Here is a 23,015-nt window from a genome sequence, read left to right as displayed (position 1 = left end):
TTGGTAAGATCATCCTATGTTTGCCTATTCAGGCAGTGTTGGTTAGACCGTAGAATAATTGATTGTTCAGGCAGTGTTGTTTAGACTGTACTATGTTTTTCAATTCAGGCAATGTAGGTTAGACCACAGTATGTTTGCCAATTCAGGCAGTGTTGGTTAGATCACAGTATGTTTGCCTATTCAGGCAGTGTTGGTTAGATCACAGTATGTTTGCCTATTCAGGCAGTGCTGGTTAGATCACAGTATGTTTGCCTATTCTGGCAGTGTTGGTTAGATCACAGTATGTTTGCCAATTCAGGCAGTGTTGGTTAGATCACAGTATGTTTGCCAATTCAGGCAGTGTTGGTTAGATCACAGTATGTTTGCCTATTCAGGCAGTGTTGGTTAGATCACAGTATGTTTGCCGATTCAGGCAGTGTTGGTTAGATCACAGTATGTTTGCCGATTCAGGCAGTGTTGGTTAGGTCATAGTATGTTTGCCAATTCAGGCAGTGTTGGTTAGATCATAGTACGTTTGCCTATTCAGGCACTGTTGGTTAAACCACAGAATTTTTCATAATTCAGGCAGTAGTATGTTTGCCTATTCAGGCAGAGTTGGTTAGAAGGTAGTATATTTGCTTGGGTATGTTTGTCTATTTAGGCAGTGTTGTTTAGACCATAGTATGTTTGCATATATTTGTCTTTTCTGGCAGTCTTGGTTAGACCATAGTATGTTTCGTCTATTCAGTGTTGGTTAGACATGTAGCATGTTTATCTATTGCTTTAAATTTAAGAGTAAGTATAACACACTTATAGCCCCTTTAAAGTTGATGTAAGATTGACACAGTTATGGCTCTTTTAAAGTTACCCCGTAACATAGGACCACTCTTTGTACCATACAAGGTGTACACATATATATGAATTTGTTCATTTAGATCGGTTGCAGTCTGAAGTCCTGGAATTGGCTGATGAAAAAGAGAAGACTTGGGTAAGTGATGAGTAACTATGTAACATCGCTCCCATCTCACCAAAGTAATTTTCCAGATGCTATAAGTTGTATTGAACAGACTTTAATTATAAATAGACAATGATACAGCAAATTATCATATGTGATATAAAACCTGAATATACTAGTGAAGCCTGACTAGTTGCGAGAAGGAAGCACACACATACCAACCAAGATCATATCATAATAGGTATTGCTATCATGACAAGGGAAATGTTTTCAATGACAATTTTACAACAAACAATTTTTATGCCTCCAGTGTCGAAGATCCAGGATGCATATTGTGTTTGAACTGTCCATCCATCTGTACATTGCATTACACTTCCTCCTACAGTTTCCATCTGATTCAAATGAAACTTGGTATACATCATCAACATGAAGCGGACATGCACATTTTGTTGGGGCTTACATGTCTAAATATGTTTTCTGAATTATGGCCATTTTATGGACTTTCAAATATTAAAACTACATGAGAACATCAGACGATTGTGTACTCAACTCCTACAGTAAAAATCCATCCAATTCAAATGGAACTTGGTACACATCATCAACATGAAGTTGACATGTACATATTATCAGAGCTTTCATGTCAGCTGATTTTTATGCACCTGGTTCTGAAGAGTCACTACAGTTTGAACTGTCGGTCTGTCCATCCATCACACTTTCTTCGTAATCAACATCTACAGTTTTTATCCAGATTAAATGAAATTTGGTTTATGTCAACAGCATGAAGTGGACAGGTGCATATTTTCTAGACTTTGTTGTCCAATAAATACTTTTTGTCCCTTTTTGGAAATAATAAAGGTCTTCCAATTTTATGTCAGGAAATTCTGGTCCCTAACTTCCCATGAAGGAGTAATTTGTTCTATCTTCCCACTCTGTTTAGAAAACTCCAGCCCCTAACTTCCATTAAAATAGTCATTTACCTGTGTATTATATCTTCTTATTTCATTTCAGGAGCTGGAGAGACTGAATGAGGAACTGGAGAAAGAGAAGGCGAAGATGGAAAGTTTTGCAGAAGAAATGAAAACAGATTATGAGAAGGTTAAAAGGTAAGCTGATAACAGTTGGTAGTAGTGGTGAACATGTTAGGTACTGAACACGAGAATAGTGACACAGCTGCTGTCCAAGTAATGCATTTTGCTTTGTATAATGTTATAATTTTATTTTAATAGAATAAACCATTAAAACTTGAGAATGATAACTAATATGTTTCAGAACCGGGATTTGAACCTGTACTGACATGGCAACATTGGCTGGCAACAACAAGATCTACAGTACCAGTTGCTTACCACCATATCTGTAAAATTTGTTGTTTCAAATAAATACGTAACATAGAGATAATAGTAATACATTCTTGCTTTGTTTTTATACATCCTTGAAACAGGATTTATTCTAGTATCCCCTGTGGTGGCAAAAGGTGTCCACAAAAATTGTCTGCTCTCTAACTTAAGTAGTTTGTATCCAGTATTCACCAAACCTGGTCACAATGTTTATAGGCATATTATCTGAGCAAAGTTCAATAACCAGCTGCATCCTCCAAGTCTCTGGATCTATTGCTCTTGAATTATTCAAAATGGTGTAAATTTGCAATGTCTGCTGTCTAACTTGAACAGTTCTTATCTAGTGTTCACACCAGATTTGGTCACAGTTTTAATAGGCATAATATGTTTGCCAAATTTGATATCCATCTAGATTGTCCTAGTGGCTTAACTTTTGGTCCTTCAGTTACTAAAAGTTGCAAAAATGGAAGTGGTGGCTCTCTAACTCAAGTAGTTCTTCTTCGTCGATCAGTGTTCACCAAACTTGGTTACAATGTTTATGAGTGTAATATCTCAGACAAGTTTGATAACCAGCCAGATTGTCCTAGTCTTGTTAGAATTATGGCCCATGAATTACTTAAAAGTGTGCAAATTGACAGTGTCCCCTTAATAACGTAGCAGTTCTTATTCATTGTTCTTTGAACTAAGAATGTTTATGGGCATGTTATCTTGGCCAAGTGCAGTTACAAGCCAGATAGTCTTTTTCACTCTGTTATGGCCCTTGAATTAGTTGAAATTGAGAAACAACCTGTCAGCTCAATAAGGAGAGTATTTTAAAAGTCAAACGTAATTTTCTGTGGTTGGTGTATATCTGACAGTTTGGTTCTGTTGCTAAGAAAGCCAAATTACTTTGAACAGTTGAAAAACGATTTTATGGGTATTTTAGGTACATTCCTCATTTATGACTGTGTGTATATATGCTAAATATGTGGTAAAGTGTTAAATACCTTGTATTGCAGTGAGCTGGAGGACATGCAGAGTTACATGAAAACTTTGGATACAGAAAGATCTGAACTATCGCAACAACTCAGTGCACAGGAAAGTGATCTCAAGGTATATTGTAATACATTGATTGCTCAAAGTCACAAAGGGATGAACAATATGCTTCTGGTACCCAGGGTTTTCTGTGATGCAAACAAAAAATATCAAAAAATGGACAGAGACCACAAGATAGATGTTAAATGAAAAAATTGCTGAAATTTGTTTTATCAGATATGTCATATAATTATACTACCGTAAGAGAAAACTGTTAGCTGTATTTATTGTTTTGAATCCTTAAAAACTGATAATTTCTCCAGGGTTTCACTATAAAGTTATATTTTGCAGGCATTAGCAACAGAAAAGGAATCTATTGTGGCAACATTGAAGCGACAGAAGTCTGTTACAGAGCAGATAAGTCAGGAGAAAGAACAGACAGAAGAAGAAATGAGGACCAAATTAAGAAAGATAGAAGAACAAACAAAATCACTGCAACAGGAGAAAGCAGAAGCAGAAATGAGGTTATAACAAATTGTGGCAATAAGAGAAAATTTAGAATACAATATATTTCTGATGATTACCATGTCTTTAAGGAGCCTACATGGTCGAGTGGTTAAGGTCGCTGACTTCAAACCATTTGCCCCTCACCAATGTGGGTTTGAGCCTCACTCGGGGCATTGAATTCTTCGTGTGAGAAAGCCATCCAGCTGGTTAATGAATGGTCGTTGGTTCTACCCAGGTTTTCGCCAGTGATTGAATAATGCACGTAGGGGCACCTGGGGTTTCCTCCACCATCAAAGCTGGAAAGTTGTCATGACCTGAATTGTGTCGGCACGATGTTTAATCCAACGAACAAACCCTCTTTGTACTTTATTTCTTTCATTTTTATGCCCCCACCACTTTGGCGGGCGGGCGGGGGGGGGGGCATATAGATTTGCTCTTGTCCTTCCGTCCGTCTGTCTGTCTGTCCGTCCTTCCGAAAATGTTGTGTCGCGCGTAGCTCTGAAAGTATTTGACGTAGAGTCACAAAACCTAACAGGAATGTTGGTAAGCATGTGTAGTTGTGCACCTGGGGTTTCGCGTCCGGATTCATTCAGTCATGTAGAAGTTATGGCCCCTGACTTTGTAAAAATTGGTCATTTTAATGTTGTGTCGCGCCTAGCTCCAAAAGTATATGACCTAGAGTCACAAAACTTTACAGGAATGTTGGTCAGCATGTGTAGTTGTGCACCTGGGGTTTCGCGTCCGGATTCATTCAGTCATGTAGAAGTTATGGCCCCTGACTTTGTAAAAACTGGTCATTTTAATGTTGTGTCGTGCCTAGCTCCAAAAGTATATGACCTAGAGTCACAAAACTTTACAGGCATGTTGGTCAGCATGTGTAGTTGTGCACCTGGGGTTTCGCATCCGGATTCATCCAGTCATGTAGGAGTTATGGCCCCTGACTTAGTAAAAAAATGGTCATTTTAATGTTGTGTCGGGCATAGCTCTAAAAGTATTTGACTTACAGTCACTAAAGTTTACAGGAATGTTGGTCAGCATGTGCAGTTGTGCACCTGGGGTTTCGCGTCTGGATTCATCCAGTCATGTAGGAGTTATGGCCCCTGACTTAGTAAAAAATTGGTCATTTTAATGTTGTGTCGCGCATAGCTCCAAAAGTATTTGACCTAGAATCACCAAAGTTTACAGGAATGTTGGTCAGCATATGCAGTTGTGCACCTGGGGTTTCGCGTCCGGATTCATTCAGTATTGTAGGAGTTATAGCAACTGACTTAGTTAAAAATGGGTCATTTTAATGTTGTGTCGTGCGTAGCTCAAAAAGTATTTGACCTAGAGTCACCAAAGTTTACAGGAATGTTGGTCAGCATGTGCAGTTGTGCACCTGGGGTTTTGCATCCGGATTCATTCAGTATTGTAGGAGTTCTGGCCCCTGACCTGGGAAAAAATTGTCATTTTTGGCCCCTGACCTGGGAAAAAATTATCATTTTAATGTCATGTAGTGGGGGCATCTGTGTCCCATGGACACATTTCTAGTTTTTTATACATGTCCATTTACTTTGAAACTACTTAGGGACTTCAGTGAAACTTGTATTGACAGACTGCAATGATAGAAAGTGAAGAATGTTAATATTTAAAAAAAAATGATAGCTTTATCTTCAACAATTACCAATTTATCTCCCCTTTTTTAATATAAGATAAGTAGTTGGGGGTGTTGCTGTATCTCAGACTGCACTTGTGTTATTTATGTAATTGCTGTCAATGTTTTAATGATCCAATAATAATTCTACAATATAAATCTAAATGAAAAGCAAGGAAAGTTTTAAGGCACTGTATTTTTTCTGTTGGTGCTCTCTGTTACTTTGAAAAAAAAACATTTTTTTTTTCTCACTGTCTATTTCAGGATATACTAAGTCTTGTGTCCTCATATCCAGGGATAACAGATCTACTAGCATTATGATTTCTCTTCAGATCATAATTTCTGTAACTTATGTTTTAGATTACAAGAGAACAAGCAACGTGCTAAGGAATTGGAGGAAGAAAAGTTGATGTACAACGAACAAGCTCAGGAGTTACAATCTACAATAAAGGTAGGAATGTTACAATCTACAATAAAGTTAGGGATAATATTATCTCAGTAGTTACAATCTACAATAAAGGTAGGAATGTTACAATCTACAATAAAGGTAGGAATGTTACAATCTACAGTAAAGTTAGGAATGTTACAATCTACAATAAAGGTAGTAATGTTACAATCTACAGTACAGTTAGGAATGTTACAATCTACAATAAAGTTAGGGATAATACTATCAACAATAAAGGTAGGAATGTTACAATCTACAATAAAGGTAGGAATGTTACAATCTACAATAAAGGTAGGAATGTTACAATCTACAATAAAGTTAGGAATGTTACAATCTACAATGAAGTTAGGGATGCTTCAATCTACAATGAAGTTAGGAATGTTACAATCTACAATAAAGGTCGGGAATGTAAGGTCTAGCATAAAGTTAGAAATGTTACAATCTATGTTAAAATTTACATGAAGGTAAGGATGTTACAATCTGCAATATAGGTAGGGAAGTTAACATGAAGGAAGAGATGTTAGAATTTATTATAGGGATGTTACAATCTACAATAGAAATAGAGATGTCAAAATCTGCATTAAAGTTAGATATGTTACAATCTACAATAAAGGTAGAGATGTTAAATCTTCATCAGAAGTATGGATGTTTAAATCTACAATAAAGTAATGGGTGTTATAATCCATAATAAAGGCAGGGATGTTTTGATATACAAGAGGTAGGGATGTTACTATCTAAGATGAAGGTAGGCTAGTACATCTACAATAAAAATAGAGATTACACTATCTACAATAAAGGTAGAAATGTTACAGTCTGCAATAAAGGTAGAGATGTTAAATCTTCAACAGAGGTATGGATGTTAAACTCTACAATAAAGGTAGGGTATTATAATATATAATAAAGGCGGGGATGTTTTGATATAAAATAGAGGTAGGGATGTTACAGTGTACAGTAAAAGTAGGGATGTTAAGGGACATAAAGGGTTTATATTGAAAGGAAGTCAACTTTTAAAATGTTTTCATTATGTGCTTAGAATTTTTTAACATAGAAGACAATGAAAGCTTTGAGGTGATGAAATGATGATGAATGCCAAAGACAAGAAATCAGGACTCATTTTAGTTATTGACTGAAGGAGTTGTATTGGCATGCAGTATTTTATGTGAAAAATGACCCTAGGTGGGTAACATTGGTAACTCTATTACAAATCCTGGTAACTATAAGACACGTTGTATCTCAGTTCAGATATACGGGTTAGGGGCATAAATATTTACACATATACCTACGTCATCCGTAATATATAGAGGATTTTGTTTATTCTTAGTGACCATAGAATATTTCTCATCGAGACTTGAGATAATTCATATGAGCTACACCATGAGAAAACCAACATAGTGGCTTTGCGACAAGCATGGATCCAGACCAGCCAGCGCATCCGCGCAGTCTGGTCAGGATCCATGCTGTTCGCTAATGATTTCTCTGTTTGCAGTAGGCTTTGAAAGCGAACAGCATGGATCCTGACCAGACTGCACGAATGTGCAGGCTGGTCTGGTTCCATGCTGGTCACAAAGCCACTATGTTGGTTTTCTCATGGCGTGACTCATATATTTTCAGCGCTAGTGAAAATGTGAAATTTGTCACATGTTGAGATAAGATATGATATTTAACCAGCTTTTCAAAAACACTGGTTATTAGATTGGGACTGTCGTAGGACAGGCGGGCGGCATCAACTTCTGGTTTCCAGTCACTAAGTTAAGTTAGGAGTTACCAATTGCACTGAAACTTGGCTCATAGGTAACTTGCATAGAGACCAAGTTAATGTCAAGGTCGCTGTAACTTAAAATAGAAAAAGCGGTTTCCACTCAATAACTTAAGTGTTCATTGATGTATTGAAATTAAACTTGGCCTATTGGTAGTTATAGAAAAACCAAGTTTGGGATTTGATATGGGGCCAGTGGGGTCAAGTTCATGGTGAGCATAACTTAATTAATCTGCATAATTAGAAAATTCCATGGTTGCACAGTGGTTTAGAGTGTAGGGCTTATGTACCTCGGAAGGGTCATGGTTCAAATCCCAGTCCAGGCTTAACTTTTTTCTTCTTTTTTTCTAATAAAGGAAATCATTTTGATGCCATAGGGTCAAAGCCCGATTTTTTTCACTGTGATCATCGGGAGGTTGTTTCTGGTCTATAACTTTAGTCAAGTATAGTTTAGTACAAGTAGCTTAGTACCAGTCAAGTGTTTTTTAGCTCGACTATTCGAAGAATATGGAGAGCTATACTACTCACCCCGGCGTCGGCGTTGGTTAAAGTTTTTTATAATGTCAAATATCTTGAACACTATCAAAGATATTCAACTGAGACTTGGAATAGTTGCATATAGTGACAGTGTGCACCTGTATGTCAAGGGACATTACTCTGTCTGCAATATTTTCAGAGTTATGCCCCTTTTTAACTTAAAAATTTTGGTTAAAGTTTTTGATAGTCAAATATCTTGAACACTATCAAAGATATTCAACTGAGACTTGGAATACTTGCATATAGTGACAGTGTGCACATGTATGACAAGGGACATTACTCTGTCAGCAATATTTTCAGAGTTATGCCCCTTTATAACTTAGAAATTTGATTAAAATTATTCATAATGATAACTATCTCTGCAATGCATTGATAGATTGAATTCAAACTTCACACATGTCTTTAGGGTCAGTAAATATAGTCACAGGTCCAGGTCCTAGAAGTCTAACTTGTATTTTAACAAAATTATATGCATTTTTATATACTCAGAAAAGTCATGTGTTAATACAGAGTACAATTTTCTGCCTTTGTAAGTACTTGGGGGCTATAGTATTGGAACTTAACACATGTCTTGGGGTCATTGCATACGGTCATTGGGCCAAGTCAAATAACTCTGAATTATATTTTAAAAGAATTATACCCATTTGTCTACTTAGTTCATATTTAGGTTTTGCATGCAACTTAAAATCTTTCTAAGTACTAGGACTATTGGTTTGAGACTACAAAGCTATGTTAAGGATCAGAGTATAAGGTCGCATATATTGGACTTGCCCCTTTTGTACTTAAAGTGTAAATGCTGCATACAAATTTCTGCCATTGTAAGTACTTGTAAATTACAGCAGGTTTTATAATTTTGACCTTACTGTGACACAGTTGTAACAGTACTATTATAAAATCTATTTTATTGACAAGCCTTTGAATAGTCGTGTGCGCTGTCATCAGACAGCTCTTGTTTATATGTCAAATTATATTTTATGATCAGGATATAATCCACCATTGTATTTCAGTAAATAAATAAAAATATAAAATAACTGGAAATAATTGAATGTATTGTGTTGTATTCTGCAGGATTTGACGGTACAGAAAGAGATGACAGAAGCTGAGCTCAAGGTAAGCATGTAGTATATGTCAAATGTTACAGGTCTTATCAGAGCTATGTTTCAGAAAATATGGACTACAGTTGGGAACACAGCAACAGCTTACCTATGTTTCTAAAACTTACTGTGTGACCATCTTGAAATAAAAAAGAAATGCCTCTGGAAAGCAAAACACATAGTTAAAAGTGTTCTTGTTAGAATTATTTACTGCATAATGGGATTTTGTTAGGTCATGTGTAGAGCATTGATGTTAGTTAAAAAGCAAAGCCTAAAAAGCTGGAATTTTACATATGTGCCCTTACTTCTGGATGCATACATTGAAATTGAATTGCTGCATATATCCATTCATGACAGAGTGTAATATCTGTTAGTTCTGAAGCTATAAGCTCAAATTGACAGTATGTTATGGGAAGTGGTGATATAGTGGAAAGGGAAGTGGTGATGGAGTGGAAAAGGAAGTGGTGATGGAGTGGATAACTTGTTGGCCACTCAACTTGGAGATGATTGGTTCAAGCATTGCTGACATCATAATTAAAGCACCTGAGACACAAGTACTGGATTTTTCAGGAACTTGTTTGAAACTTTCATCACTATCCAGTTAAAATCAATTAATATGAACCAAATTTTGATTGCACAGCCAAATCTATATAAACTGACCACTGTTGAGTACAAAAAAAGGCTCTTAATTTGCAAGTGGTCTCCGTCTACATTATAGGTCAGAATATTACTTCTAATGATTCGATAGGAAATGAAAGAAGTAGCCTTAAGAGTGATGGGTCTCTGATCACAAGTGATTGGTCTTTACCACAGGTCTGACTGTTCTCAGAGGTCAATGTTAATAGACAAGATTTGGAGATGTGGCTTTGAACATGAAAGATATATTTGATATATAACTTTTTTTACAGGAAGAGATTATGGCGAGAATGGAAGCAGAGAAACGTCTGAAGAATGCAGAGAAATCGCTACATAAACTTCACCATGCTGTGGAGAATGAGACGCCTAACATTGAGACAGATGTCAAGGAAGAAATGGTTGTGAATGTTAACAAACTTAAAGGTTTGATTTTTTTGTAATGGTTCATATGTCATGTCTGGGTAGTAATATACATGAATACTGTTTAATTGTCCAATCAAGGGTGTTCAATTCTTTCATGTAATATTTCAGTTTGTTAAATACATTGTGTTTGCAAACACACTGAGTAAAAAAAGAAGGTTTGGACAATCCACCTGCTTGTCAAATATCTGTAAAGTAAAAGTAAAGTAAAGTGGGTAGTCGATGAAAGTCCTCACCTGGAATGGATGGAACAACTTATTTCCAGCTGAACCCATGGCAGGTGTCATATGTACCTCCCCAGCATCCAGTCAAAGCCGATACTGCTGGAAACAGTACCAATTTAAGTAAATCACCCAGCACTGAACACTAGTCGGAATATCAGCCGCGACCGGGAATCGAACCCGGACTGCTGGCTTGTAGTCCAACCTGCTAACCACTGCGCCACTGAATCCCTAAAAGTTAACTTCAAATAAGGTTCCACCGAGAGAATGTGAACTGTCCACTTCAAGTTATCTGACAGAAATAGCGTTCAGAAATAGTAATTAAGGCAGCATTTAGGTAAAAAAATAAAAGCAAAAACAGTCCTTAAGCCAGATAAGCTGTCCTTCCTTTGGTTCATAATCAGCAAAATGAGAGAAATATGTTTATTTAATCATGTATTTCAGAGTTTCATAATCAGCAAAATGAGAGAAATATGTTTATTTAATCATTTATTTCAGAGTTTCTCCCTTTATTTTTATAGCCTTTTTTGAGAACCTTGCCCAGGAGGCAAAGATGGACCCAGATAAACCTGTAGTTATGAAAAACTCGATTCACGCACGTAAAACTATCATGAGGAGGAACAAAACTCGCAAATTTGAGCGACGAAAATCAAGCAGTAAGTATTTGATTTTACATGAATCGTTTATCGTAGGGATACATGGCCTGATTAAGAGAATGGTTGATTTCTTAGGTATATATACAGAAGCATTTTAGTATTTTATGTGGAGTTGCCTAATCTACCATAAAGTCATAAGGTGTTGAAATATGACTTGAATGCTCATGGCTTTCTTTTACTTGAAACAGACTGGATAAGAAATAGATGTTGGCTTTATAGGAGATGATCTAAATGCAAATTAAATGAAACAGCTTCTAGCGGCTTTAATTTACTGCAGTTCTTTGGAAATACAGTGTAACTGCCAATAATTTATTTATGATACCTGAGAAACCTTCCATTTTTCTAATATGGCCCCATGTTCACAAAACATTTTTCGATCTCATCTGAGTTTGAGTTTGAAATTTTAATATCAGTTTTATCAAAACGTTAAGGTTAAATTCTTAATGAGACTAACCATCAGTACCGAATAATCACTTTAAAATAGTTATTAACTTAAAATTTAATCTTAAACATGTTATTTAGATATAAATGAGAAATTAAGTTTCGTTATCAAACTCAGCTGAGACTGAAAATGTTTTGTGAACACGGGGCATGGCCTCACAGATTTAAACAGAGCCTTTTGCTTCAATGGTTTAAGGTGTTTTTGTGGAAGTGAATTTACTAAACACATTTAAAACATAAATTAATATTTGAGTGACTGTTTGCACATGGTTTATTTAAACTTCTTAAAGTTTAATGAGAAGTACATGCACTTGGTTTTATGTTGGCTACATTAAAGTTGAAATGATCCTGTAAAGCAGGTACTCTCCAGGAAATCTGGGGTTTATTCAGTTAGTTCATAGAAGCAAAAAACAAAGTATGATAAGTTTATTATTAAATCAAACTAGAAACATGTGTGTATCAGTAAATATCTTGCATAAATTTGAAATGTTTTCTGCATATAAAAATGATCAACCTGAAACTTGGGAGAGAAATTCAGGTATATTACAATGAAATCTGACTTTCCTGGAGAAGTTGTTTATGTATGTAAATTTGCTGCCTTCTTATTGAAATACTTGACTGACACAAATATATATATATATATATTTTTTTTTTTTTTTTTTAAAGTTTTAAGAATAAATAATTTTGATTGCAATTATACATACATTAAACTTTTATCACTTTATGAGACTTGTGACAATGAAGTGTTTTAACAATTTAGATGAGAGTATGTCATCACATGCAACATCATTTGGCACGTCACATGACACTTTATTGTCATGTGACAAATCTTCACCGAAGGGAGGTTATTCTTGCACAATTTCATAAATCAGTGAGTTTCTTGTTTTGAAGAATGAATTGTCCTTAATTTTTGGAATGAAATTGTGGTAGTTTTTGAGGAATGAAAATGTTGTTTTTATTTTTAGCTACATATATCAGTAAACACATAGCATTTCGCCTTGGGTAATTTTTGTGGCTTTTATTTCATATTTAGCATCTTTGCTTGTAAAACATTTGATAATCTGTTGGTGAAAGTGTGGAAATATATAAACCATCAGCTTTGCTGACCTAAGTTTCTGTTGGTATTGTCTGTCTGTCTTTTTAATTGACTTCAAATTTATATGGGTACAGGATGAATATTTATCTGCTATGAGCAAAAATGTTTGTTTATACGATTTCTTTCCAATGCCTGGTCTTTCCGAAGCATAATAATAACACAGAGATGTTTTACAGTCTTAAATGAGGAATTATTTTCTAAACATTTTCAGATTTGCATGATTGCAGCATGTGTAAGCATTGGGATATTTATCTCCAGTCAAATCATTTAAAAATTTCATCAGACTGGGTCCTGTGGTTGATGTCATTGTGTTTCTCAAATCTGAACACCAGTCTGTTGATCTCAGTTACTGTTGAGTTGTTGCCCTTTAATGGCTGAAATATTAGTAATGTTACACTTGTTAATTGCAGTAGTTATGGCCCTTTGGTTGTTGAAATTTTAAAAACACAGTTTTCTCTGCCACCTGACATCCACTCCTCACCAAACTTGGTGACAGTTAATTTGAGCCGTGCCATGGGAAAACCAACATAGTGGGTTTGCAACCAGCATGGATCCAGACCAGCCTGCGCATCTGCGCAGTCTGGTCAGGATCCATGCTGTTCGCTTTCAAAGCCTATTGCAATTAGAGAAACTGTTAGCAAACAGCATGGATCCTGACCAGACTGCGCGGATGTGCAGTCTGGTCTGGATCCATGCCGGTCGCAAAGCCACTATGTTGGTTTTCTCATGGCGCGGCTCATTTGTCAGTTGGCAGCAATTTGTTGAAATGATACTGAAGCTGTTCTGTCATCAGTTATGCACCTTTAAATTAGCAACTGTTATTGGCCTTTTTTTTCCTTAAAATTGTCATGTAAACTGCAGCTGCTTTGTGAGGGTTTGCATTTATGTACATAGTAGAATTAGTTTTGGGAATGTATATGCTTCCAAGGCATTTAACAACATGCTTTTGCTCCTGTCCATATTAATTGTGTGAGTTTATACATGAATGTTAATTTTCTTGGGCATTGTCAATTTATTTGTCAAAAGAGTGTCATTATTGGATATCAGCAGATTTGAATGCTTGGGACAAGATTTAATTGTGTATTCTCTCAAACTATAATTATCCTGTATGACTGTTTCATGTTGTAGGCTCTCTCTCAGCAGTCCCGTACACACCTGTCTTTGACTTCATGCAGAGCAGTGTTCTGTCTATTTAATACTCTATGTTGAGCGTGTTGGTGTAGGTAAAATCAGTTTTGTTTTCCAGTCTCACCACAATATTCATTGTGTGCTTCAGCAGTAAGGGAGGGGCTGAGAATTTCAGATGAACATGTGTAGTTTCACTTTATACTGCCTTTAACAGCATGCTAGATTAAAGTGTTAAAGCATTCAAATTTTGATATAGATTGTTAAAAATAAGAATTCTCAGCTCCTACGCTCCCTGTAGTTTTTTTCTACAGTAAAGGTGTACCAGGATAATATTTGTTCACAAATTGTAAAAGCTTTACCTGTCACAAAGAGCTGTTATTTTCTTTTGTTTTTATTATTAGCTCATCTGATTTTTTGAAAAAAATTATGAGTTATTGTCATCACTTGAGCGGTTGTCGGCGTCTGCGTCGGCGTTGCCTGGTTAAGTTTTATGTTTAGGTCAGCTTTTCTCCTAAACTAGCAAAGCTATTGCTTTGAAACTCGGAATACTTGTTCACCATCATAAGCTGACCCTGTATAGCAAGAAACATAACTCCATCTTGCTTTTTGCAAGATTTATGGCCCCTTTTGTACTTAGAAAATATCAGACTTCTTGGTTAAGTTTTATGTTTAGGTCAACTTTTTCTCTTAAACTATCAAAGCTATTGCTTTGAAACTTGCAACACTTGTTCACCATCATAAGCTGACCCTGTACAGCAAGCAACATAACTTCATCCTGCTTTTTGCAATAATTATTGCCCCTTTTGGACTTAGAAAATCATTTTCTTGGTTGAGTATTATGTTTAAGTCAACTTTTCTCATAAACTATCAAGGCTATTGCTTTAAAACTTGCAACAGTTTTTCACCATCATAAGTGGACACTGTACATCAAGAAACATAACTCTATCCTGCTTTTTGCAAAAATGATGGCCCTTTTTAGACTTAGAAAATCATGGGTAGGACAATATTTCTATTATACAAAAAAAATCAGATGAGCGTCAGCACCCGCAAGGCGGTGCTCTTGTTTTATTATTTATATTGACTTCCCAAAAATGTAAGGTCATAACTGTTACTTAGGACCATATAATAATGACCTATACATTTTCGGAAACTGCATGAAAAGGGCCATTACCTGAACATAAAATCATTATTGTGTGATCCTGTTTACTGAACCAAAAAATAACGTTTTGTTAATAATATAATGTTGTATCCATTACTTACAACCATTTTTGGTCAATTTTAGAAATATCTACTGAAGAAAAAGGTCGTATCTGCCATTTACAACCTTTTACGATTGCATATTATGTCATTTTGGATACAACAACTATAAATAGGTTGTAAGTAGCAGTATTGACCTTTCATCATTATTGACTGTCAAATGGCATATATACAATTACTTAAATATCATCATCTCAATAGATGCAAGACCCTTGGTACTGTAAGAATTCAAAAGCTTTAGCTATGAGGTTGAAAAACAGATATGAATGATTTTTGTGAGAAGTCTATAAAACAAAATATTTAGCTTTTTTCAGTTTTCTCGGAAGTACTGTTTTTAACTTGTGGTCTTTTATTTCTGGGGTGTCAGTTTATTTAATTACATGTTTCAGTTTTTCATGTTACATATTTTGAGATTTTATCTGATACAGTGTACTACTAATTATAGGTAGCATTCAGCAGATTGTAACACTAAACCTAAATTGAATCAAGATAAAAAAGAATTTAATATGAAAATATCCAGAGTTTTCATCATTGATTTATTTGGTGAAAATTATTAGTTTGGTTCTATTCTTTTATTGTACTTTTTTCTGTATGCCCACGAAGGTGGGCATATTAAAATCACACTGTCCGTCTGTCTGTGTGTCCGTGTGTGCATCAGGAAAATTCTTGTCCGGGCTGTAACTCTTCCATCCATAAAGGGATTTTGAAATAACATGGCAGAAATGTTCGCCATAATGAAACGACGTGTCATGCGCAAACTCAGACCCCTAGCTTCAAGGTCAAGATCACACTTAGAGGTTAAAGGTTAACATGGTCTGTTTCGTGTCCAGTCATATTTCTGCCATCCATGAAGGGATTTTGAAACAACTTGGCATGAATGTTTACCATAATGAGACGATCTGTCATGTGCAAGACCCAGACCCCTAGCTCCAAGGTCAAGGTCACACTTAGAAGTCAATGGTTAACTGGGTATGTTTAGTGTCTGGTCCATAACTCTGCTATTGATGAAGGGATTTTGAAATTACCTGGCATAAATGTTCCCTATAATGAGGTGTGGTGTCATGCGCAAGACCAAGACCCCTAGCTCCAAGGTCAAGGTCACACTTAGAAGTCAAAGGTGTTTCTTGTCTGTTCCATAACACTGCCATTTATCAAGGGATTTGAAAATAATTTGGCACAAATATTAACCATATTGAGAAGATGTGTCACGCTTATGACCAAGGTCTCCTAGGTCAAGGTCAAGATCACAAAATGATTTGTGATTTTTTGCGAATACAACTGTGGTATTCTTGGGCCTACTTCGGGGGCATTTGTCACCAATAGTGACAGCTCTTGTTTTTTGTGTGTTTTTTTTTTTGAGAATTGAGACAAAATTAATTTGTATGTTTTTATGGCTAAAAGTGAATTAGGCTTTTCTATGTAAAAACAGATTACCCTGTTGTTTATCCATAAGTGTTTCTGTCAGGTGTTGTATTTTAAAATTTTATAGTAGGTAGTGTTCAAATTGTGTATTGTAAGCATGACTTTAAACTTGATGAAAATTGCAGCGCCATCGATCTTTGAACTAGAGGAAAGATGGAAGATTAGGTAGTTACATAATATATCAAAATCTTCAAATGTCTGCTAAATATCAATATATAAGTCAAGTGGTTAGAAAAACCTCACACATTAAGTGCGTAAAACTTAAGAAAAAAAATTGTTATATACATAATTTCTGTAACACTTCACAAAAGTTAGCAGACATTTATACCGTAAAAAGGCTAAAGTTAAATGTGTACAATGGATATTTGTAACATAATCTGTAGGTATGTTAATAAATGTATGTTATGTTACAATATTAGACACTTAGTTAACACAATAGTTCTTCTCTACTAATTGAAAATCTCTTAAATTTCAGGAAGCTATAGTAATGCATGATTTAATTTTCAGAATACGACACGCAGTTATACTGGTTATAAATACTTCATTTCAGTTTTATTTTTATTATTTATTTATTTTTATTTTTTGGTAAAGTCAGCTTTGCGGTGTGCTATCAGACTGAAACAGTTTTATATTTGAGATTGTTCATTTTTAATTTAAAAATATGCCAGTAATAGGTGTGCTTTGATTTGCTAATCTGGTCTCTAAATACATGTATTGAAATAAAAGGACAGAAGTTAACTACTAAATATTGTGCATGAAATTGTGATTGCATGGCTTAGATTCTAAAACCAAATTAACAACTTGATACTCCAGAAATGGTGTCTACAATATTTATATATACATAAGTATATTTTTCTCGATGATTCAGTATATTTTGGGTGCAAACAAGACTTCTCATGACCAGTTAGTTTTGGATATTTGTACATAATTGTCAGACATCAATTTTCTTTTTAAAATAACAAGAGTTATAGCCCTTTATTGTTTATATTTCCCTCTATTCCCGTGATAATGGATACCTTTTGTCTGCTTTTAAGAGCAATTTTAAACTGGATATTTTTGTAATTTAATTAAATTCTAACCATAGCAACAGATCCCATATTTGTGTAGATGGTAAGTAAAGATTGATTTTATAATGTAAATGTTGTTATTTTAGCAGACAGATATGTTGAATGTACATTTAGGGCATGTATGAGTTTTAGGAGGTCAGACCTAATATTGTTAAGAGATTTTTATGTCCCCAAAAGATTTCAGTAATTGCACTGGCCTTCTGTACGTTTATTTGTTTGCCATCCTAAACAGTCTAAACTATAATGTTTAAACAGTTCAAGGCACTTCTTTGAGACTTTACTCAAAGTTACTCAAAGCTTAGTGTGATGAGAAGGTGTGTCAGATCTATACCTCCAAGATCAAGGTCACAGACAGAACCCTTTAATTACCCTCTCCCCTTATCCGTTTTCACAGGCAGGAGAACTCTGCTTCAGGGGCACACATGTTTAATATCTTTGCAAAGAGTTAGAGGCCCTTGATGTACATTGTCAATATCATGGGTGGTATCTTTAAGTGTGTTAACTATTTGAGCCGTGCCATCCACACAGTCTGGTCAGGATCCATGCTGTTCGCTTTCAAAGCCAGTTGCAATTAAAGAAACTGTTAGCGAACAGCATGGATCCTGACCAGACTGCGCGGATGCACAGGCTGGTTTGGATCCATGCTGTTCGCAAAGCCACTATGTTGGTTTTCGCATGACACGGCTCATTTGTGTGTCAGAATCTACTTCAACTGTTTAACATAAGTGTATTTTGGAAAGTCAGTGAGGACTCTTGTGTAATTTTGGTACCAAAATACATACCATAATCCAAACAACAGTTACATCTGAATGATTCCAAAGTTTTGCAATGTGCATTCTGTCTGACAAAGATAACAATATTTACAGTAAATTTGATATGGAATATGTGGTGCTTCATGTATGAAATGAATCATGTTTCAGTGATGTGGATAATAAGACATTATTTCAAGGATATCGTTAGAAACTAACAACATTTTTGAATTTGAATGGTCTATTGTATTTAAAAAAACAGCATTACATGATTTTTTAGTAGTGAATTATTTACAGACATGAAGTACCAACATTATGCTTGTTAGTCTGTGATAAAACAGGGCTGCCAACCCTCTGTCAGATAAAATAATCTGTCACATTGCCAAATCACTATCACACATTTTGTCCAGCACCTTTTGCTTTTGTTCTGAATCTGCAGTTAAAACTACAATGTATCTATAGAAGGTAAATTGCACCTAACCCTGCCTTATGCTTTTTAACAAAAAAAAAAGCTTTTCTCTTATGTCTTTTTCAAGCATATGAATGTGATTTTTAACAGGCACTTTGTATAAAAGAAGTGTTAGTTTTGATAGATATTTTCAATTTTCATTGGATTTCAGTATTTTTGGCATTGGATGTATTTCAGTTGAACAGGCTTGGCAGCCATGTACACTGATAGTTTTGATTATGTATTGTTTAATTTAATAAGTGGATAATAATTCATGCAGAACAAAATAGCATAAAAGTAGAAACTTCCAGAAAAAAGATAAATAAATAAATAGTGCAATTTAGACCCTCTTCCAATATCTGACACTAATTATTTCCACTTGGTATTTTTAATTGGTTTTTAATGTCATGTGAATGGAGCAGTATTGCATTTTGGGTATTTGGTTAAATATTGTATTTTATTTTTGCATTATTTTAAGGTCAGTGTGAAGGTATATTAGTTTTATATATGCATGGCATGTTTTGTTGTTTTATAATTTTGAAGTAATGTTTGTTTGAATTATCCTACTTAAATGATATCACCATACATGTTAGGGAACAAAAGTTGAACTTCATATTGTACATTGTTTTAAGTAGAGTAGCTTTATGCTGTATCATCGTAATAGTTTTTTTATGCCCCCACTTTGGGGGGGGTGGGCATATAGATTTGCTCTTGTCCGTCCGTCCTTCCGTCTGTCTGTCCGTCCTTCCGAAAATGTTGTGTCGCGCGTAGCTCTGAAAGTATTTGACGTAGAGTCACAAAACTTTACAGGAATGTTGGTCAGCATGTGTAGTTGTGCACCTGGGGTTTCGCGTCCGGATTCATTCAGTCATGTAGAAGTTATGGCCCCTGACTTTGTAAAAATTGGTCATTTTAATGTTGTGTCATACCTAGCTCCAAAAGTATATGACCTAGAGTCACAAAACTTAACAGGCATGTTGGTCAGCATGTGTAGTTGTGCACCTGGGGTTTCGCATCCGGATTCATCCAGACATGTAGGAGTTATGGCCCCTGACTTAGTAAAAAATTGGTCATTTTAATGTTGTGTCGCGCATAGCTCCAAAAGTATTTGACTTAGAATCACCAAAGTTTACAGGAATGTTGGTCAGCATGTGTAGTTGTGCACCTGGGGTTTCGCGTCCGGATTCATTCAGTCATGTAGCAGTTATGGCCCCTGACTTTGTAAAAATTGGTCATTTTAATGTTGTGTCGTCCTATCCTAAAAGTATATGACTAGGTCACAAAACTTTAACAGCATTTGTCAGCATTGTATTGTGCACTGGTAGTTTAGCTCGGATTCATCATCATTAGGTTATGCCCTGACTTAGTAAAAATATGTATTTTAATTTGTTGCGATAGCTCAAAAGTATTTACTAGAATCACCAAGTTTACAGGAATGTTGGTAGCATCTGTAGTTATGCACCTGGGTTTTGCATCTGATTCAATTCAGTATGTAGGAGTTTCTGCCTGACTATGTCATAGTCGGACATTGTTCCCATGGACACATTTCTAGTTTCAAATTCTTATTGATCATTTTCATAATTTCAGTGTAAAAACATTGTATTTGATATGTATATCTATAGCTTTGAATACAGGTAAATAATATATCAATTTCCAGTGATCGCTAGGAGTAATAATTTTAGTATTATATTCCTAACTAATTGAAACAGTTATTTCACAGTTAACATGACAGATATGACAACACCAGTATGTTCCATACTGATCCATAAGTCACAGCAACATAATAGATTACCCAGTATATTCAATATTAATCCTAAAGTCACAGTAACATAACATGTGTGTATGTTCCATATTGATCCTAAGGTCACAGTAACATAAAAGATACCACAACTACAGTATGTTCCATATTAATCCTCAAGTCACAGTAATTAAATAGATACATTTAATATTGAATCTAAGGTCACAGTAACATAATAGATACGTTCCATGTTGATCCTAAGAGCCTAATAATTATGTTAGTTCCATATTGATCCTCATTCCATCATAATCGTCAAAATCCCTGAGACGAACCACTGAATTTATTTCCATCGTTTAACTTGTACATGCGTCACTCGTAATTAACTATGGAGTAGTTTCACTAATCATTGTTTGCATTATTTGAACTAATACAGAAACTAAATAATATGTAACAGATACTTGATACGATGATAGGTCATCAGTAATAAATAGATTTTTCCTGTATTCAGTAAGAGATTAAATCAGAATTTAACAAAGGTCACAGTAACTAAATGACATCGTATTCCTCGATAATGATGCTAAGGACCGTACTATGATCATGTTATATTTGATTGGTCACTAAGTAACAAACAGTATTTGCATGATAACTGTACAGTAATGTAACTTACATAATGATCAGGCAGTAACTAGTGATGATGTTCATTGATCCTAGGTAAGACTAGTATGTAAATATTGATCCTATGGTCACAGTAACTAAAAGATATGACTTTCCATATTTGTGATCCTAAGGTACAGTAACATAATAAAAACCACAATTCCAGTATGTTCCATATTAATCCTCAAGTCACAGTAATTAAATAGATACGTTTAATATTGAATCTAAGGTCACAGTAACATAATAGATACATTCCATGTTGATCCTAAGGTCACAGTAACTAAATAGATATGTTTCATGTTGATCCTAAGGTCACAGTAACTAAATAGATATGTTTCATATTGATCCTAAGGTCACAGTAACTAAATAGATATGTTTCATATTGATCCTAAGGTCACAGTAACTAAATAGATACGTTTCATGTTGATCCTAAGGTCACAGTAACTAAATAGATATGTTTCATATTGATCCTAACTAGATAGATATGTTTCATATTGACCCTAAGGTCAAAGTAACTAAATAGATACGTTTCATGTTGATCCTAAGGTCACAGTAACTAAATAGATATGTTTCATATATATATCCTAATGTCACAGTAACTAAATAGATATGTTTCATATTGATCCTAAGGTCACAGTAATCTAAATAGATAGTTTATTTGATCCTAAGGTATCAAACTAAATAGATAATGTTGTTCATGTTGATCCTAAGTCACAGTAACTAAATAGAATGTTTCATATTGATCCTAAAGGTCAAGTAACATAATAGAATGTTAATTATAATTCAAGTCACAGTAACTAAATAGCATATGTTCTCATTTGATATAAGGTCACAGTTAATAATAATTTCATATTGATCCCCAAGTCACAAGAACTAAGTAGATGCATTTCATATTGATGCCTAGAAAGCAAACAAAAGATTCATCTCTATTGATCATAATGTTACATAACTAAATAGATATGTTTCATATTAGATCTAGGTAAGTAAATTATAATAATTTATGTAATTCATTTTTATCCTAAGGTTACAGTAACTAATTTCATTATTGATTCCTTCACCAGTATTGAGATATGCATTTCTTTGTTCTCTTGTCACAGAACATATGATCTCCATTTGATCCTATATGATCTCACAAACTTGATAGAAATGTTTCATATGATCCAAGTGTCACAGTACAAATATATATGGTTTTATATTGATCCAAGTCACTAGTAACTAAATTTGATGTTCATATTGTCTAAGTCCAGACTAAATAGTGCAGTTTCATGTTGATCTCAAAGGGTCCAGTAACTAAATAGATAGTTCCATATTGAGTTAACTATAGAATATAGTGATACTAGTTTATATGACCCTAGTTCAAAGTACTGAAATGATACGTTTCTTTACCCTTAGGTCAAGTGAACTAATCTAGATACGTTTCATTTGACCCATAGGTCCTATAATAGATGTTTTCATATGTACATGGAGTATCTAATAGATACTTTTTATATTGATTTTAGGTATTCAAAGATAAGAGCATGTTGTTTTATCATTATGCTATGGTCACAGTAAACGTACTTAATGTCAAATGCAGTATATGTTTAAATTGAATTAAAGGTCAACATGTATTATTAATGCTTATGTGACATTTTTCCAGTAACATTTCATATTGTCATCAAATGCATTGATACAATTCTGTATGCTCATTTAGTGGAACTTAGATAAAAAGTTCAGAACTGTGTTCATTTATATATAAAATAATTTCAAAGAGTATTTATTCTCCCGGGTTCGAGCCAAGCATGAAATGACAAAGTTGCATGATTCTAACTTAGTGACGAGACACAGTCCC

At 34.8% G+C, this 23,015-nt stretch overlaps 1 protein-coding gene across 6 annotated transcripts in view; it reads left to right on the top strand.

Moving 5' to 3' along the window:
• Positions 1–23,015, top strand: part of LOC123544894 (pleckstrin homology domain-containing family D member 1-like) — a 49,337-nt gene that overhangs the window by 19,289 nt on the left and 7,033 nt on the right. The window contains exons 6-14 of one of the 6 annotated variants that reach the window (XM_045331026.2): positions 915–967; positions 1,943–2,037; positions 3,267–3,360; positions 3,634–3,806; positions 5,783–5,873; positions 9,229–9,270; positions 10,163–10,313; positions 11,053–11,187; positions 16,657–16,696. In XM_045331026.2, coding sequence (XP_045186961.1) covers positions 915–967; positions 1,943–2,037; positions 3,267–3,360; positions 3,634–3,806; positions 5,783–5,873; positions 9,229–9,270; positions 10,163–10,313; positions 11,053–11,187; positions 16,657–16,696 — 874 coding nt within the window. Of the gene's footprint in view, positions 1–914; positions 968–1,942; positions 2,038–3,266; positions 3,361–3,633; positions 3,807–5,782; positions 5,874–9,228; positions 9,271–10,162; positions 10,314–11,052; positions 11,188–12,388; positions 12,500–12,593; positions 12,631–16,656; positions 16,697–17,615; positions 17,642–19,273; positions 19,466–23,015 lie in introns of those variants that run through there. The other 5 variants (XM_045331027.2, XM_045331024.2, XM_045331030.2 and 2 more) reach the window with 5 other exon arrangements.

This window comes from Mercenaria mercenaria, chromosome 1, assembly GCF_021730395.1.
Source record: "Mercenaria mercenaria strain notata chromosome 1, MADL_Memer_1, whole genome shotgun sequence".
Taxonomy (NCBI): Eukaryota; Metazoa; Mollusca; class Bivalvia; order Venerida; family Veneridae; genus Mercenaria; species Mercenaria mercenaria.
The sequence above is the reverse complement of the archived record's forward strand: the minus strand, read 5'-3'. Positions and strand labels throughout refer to the sequence as shown.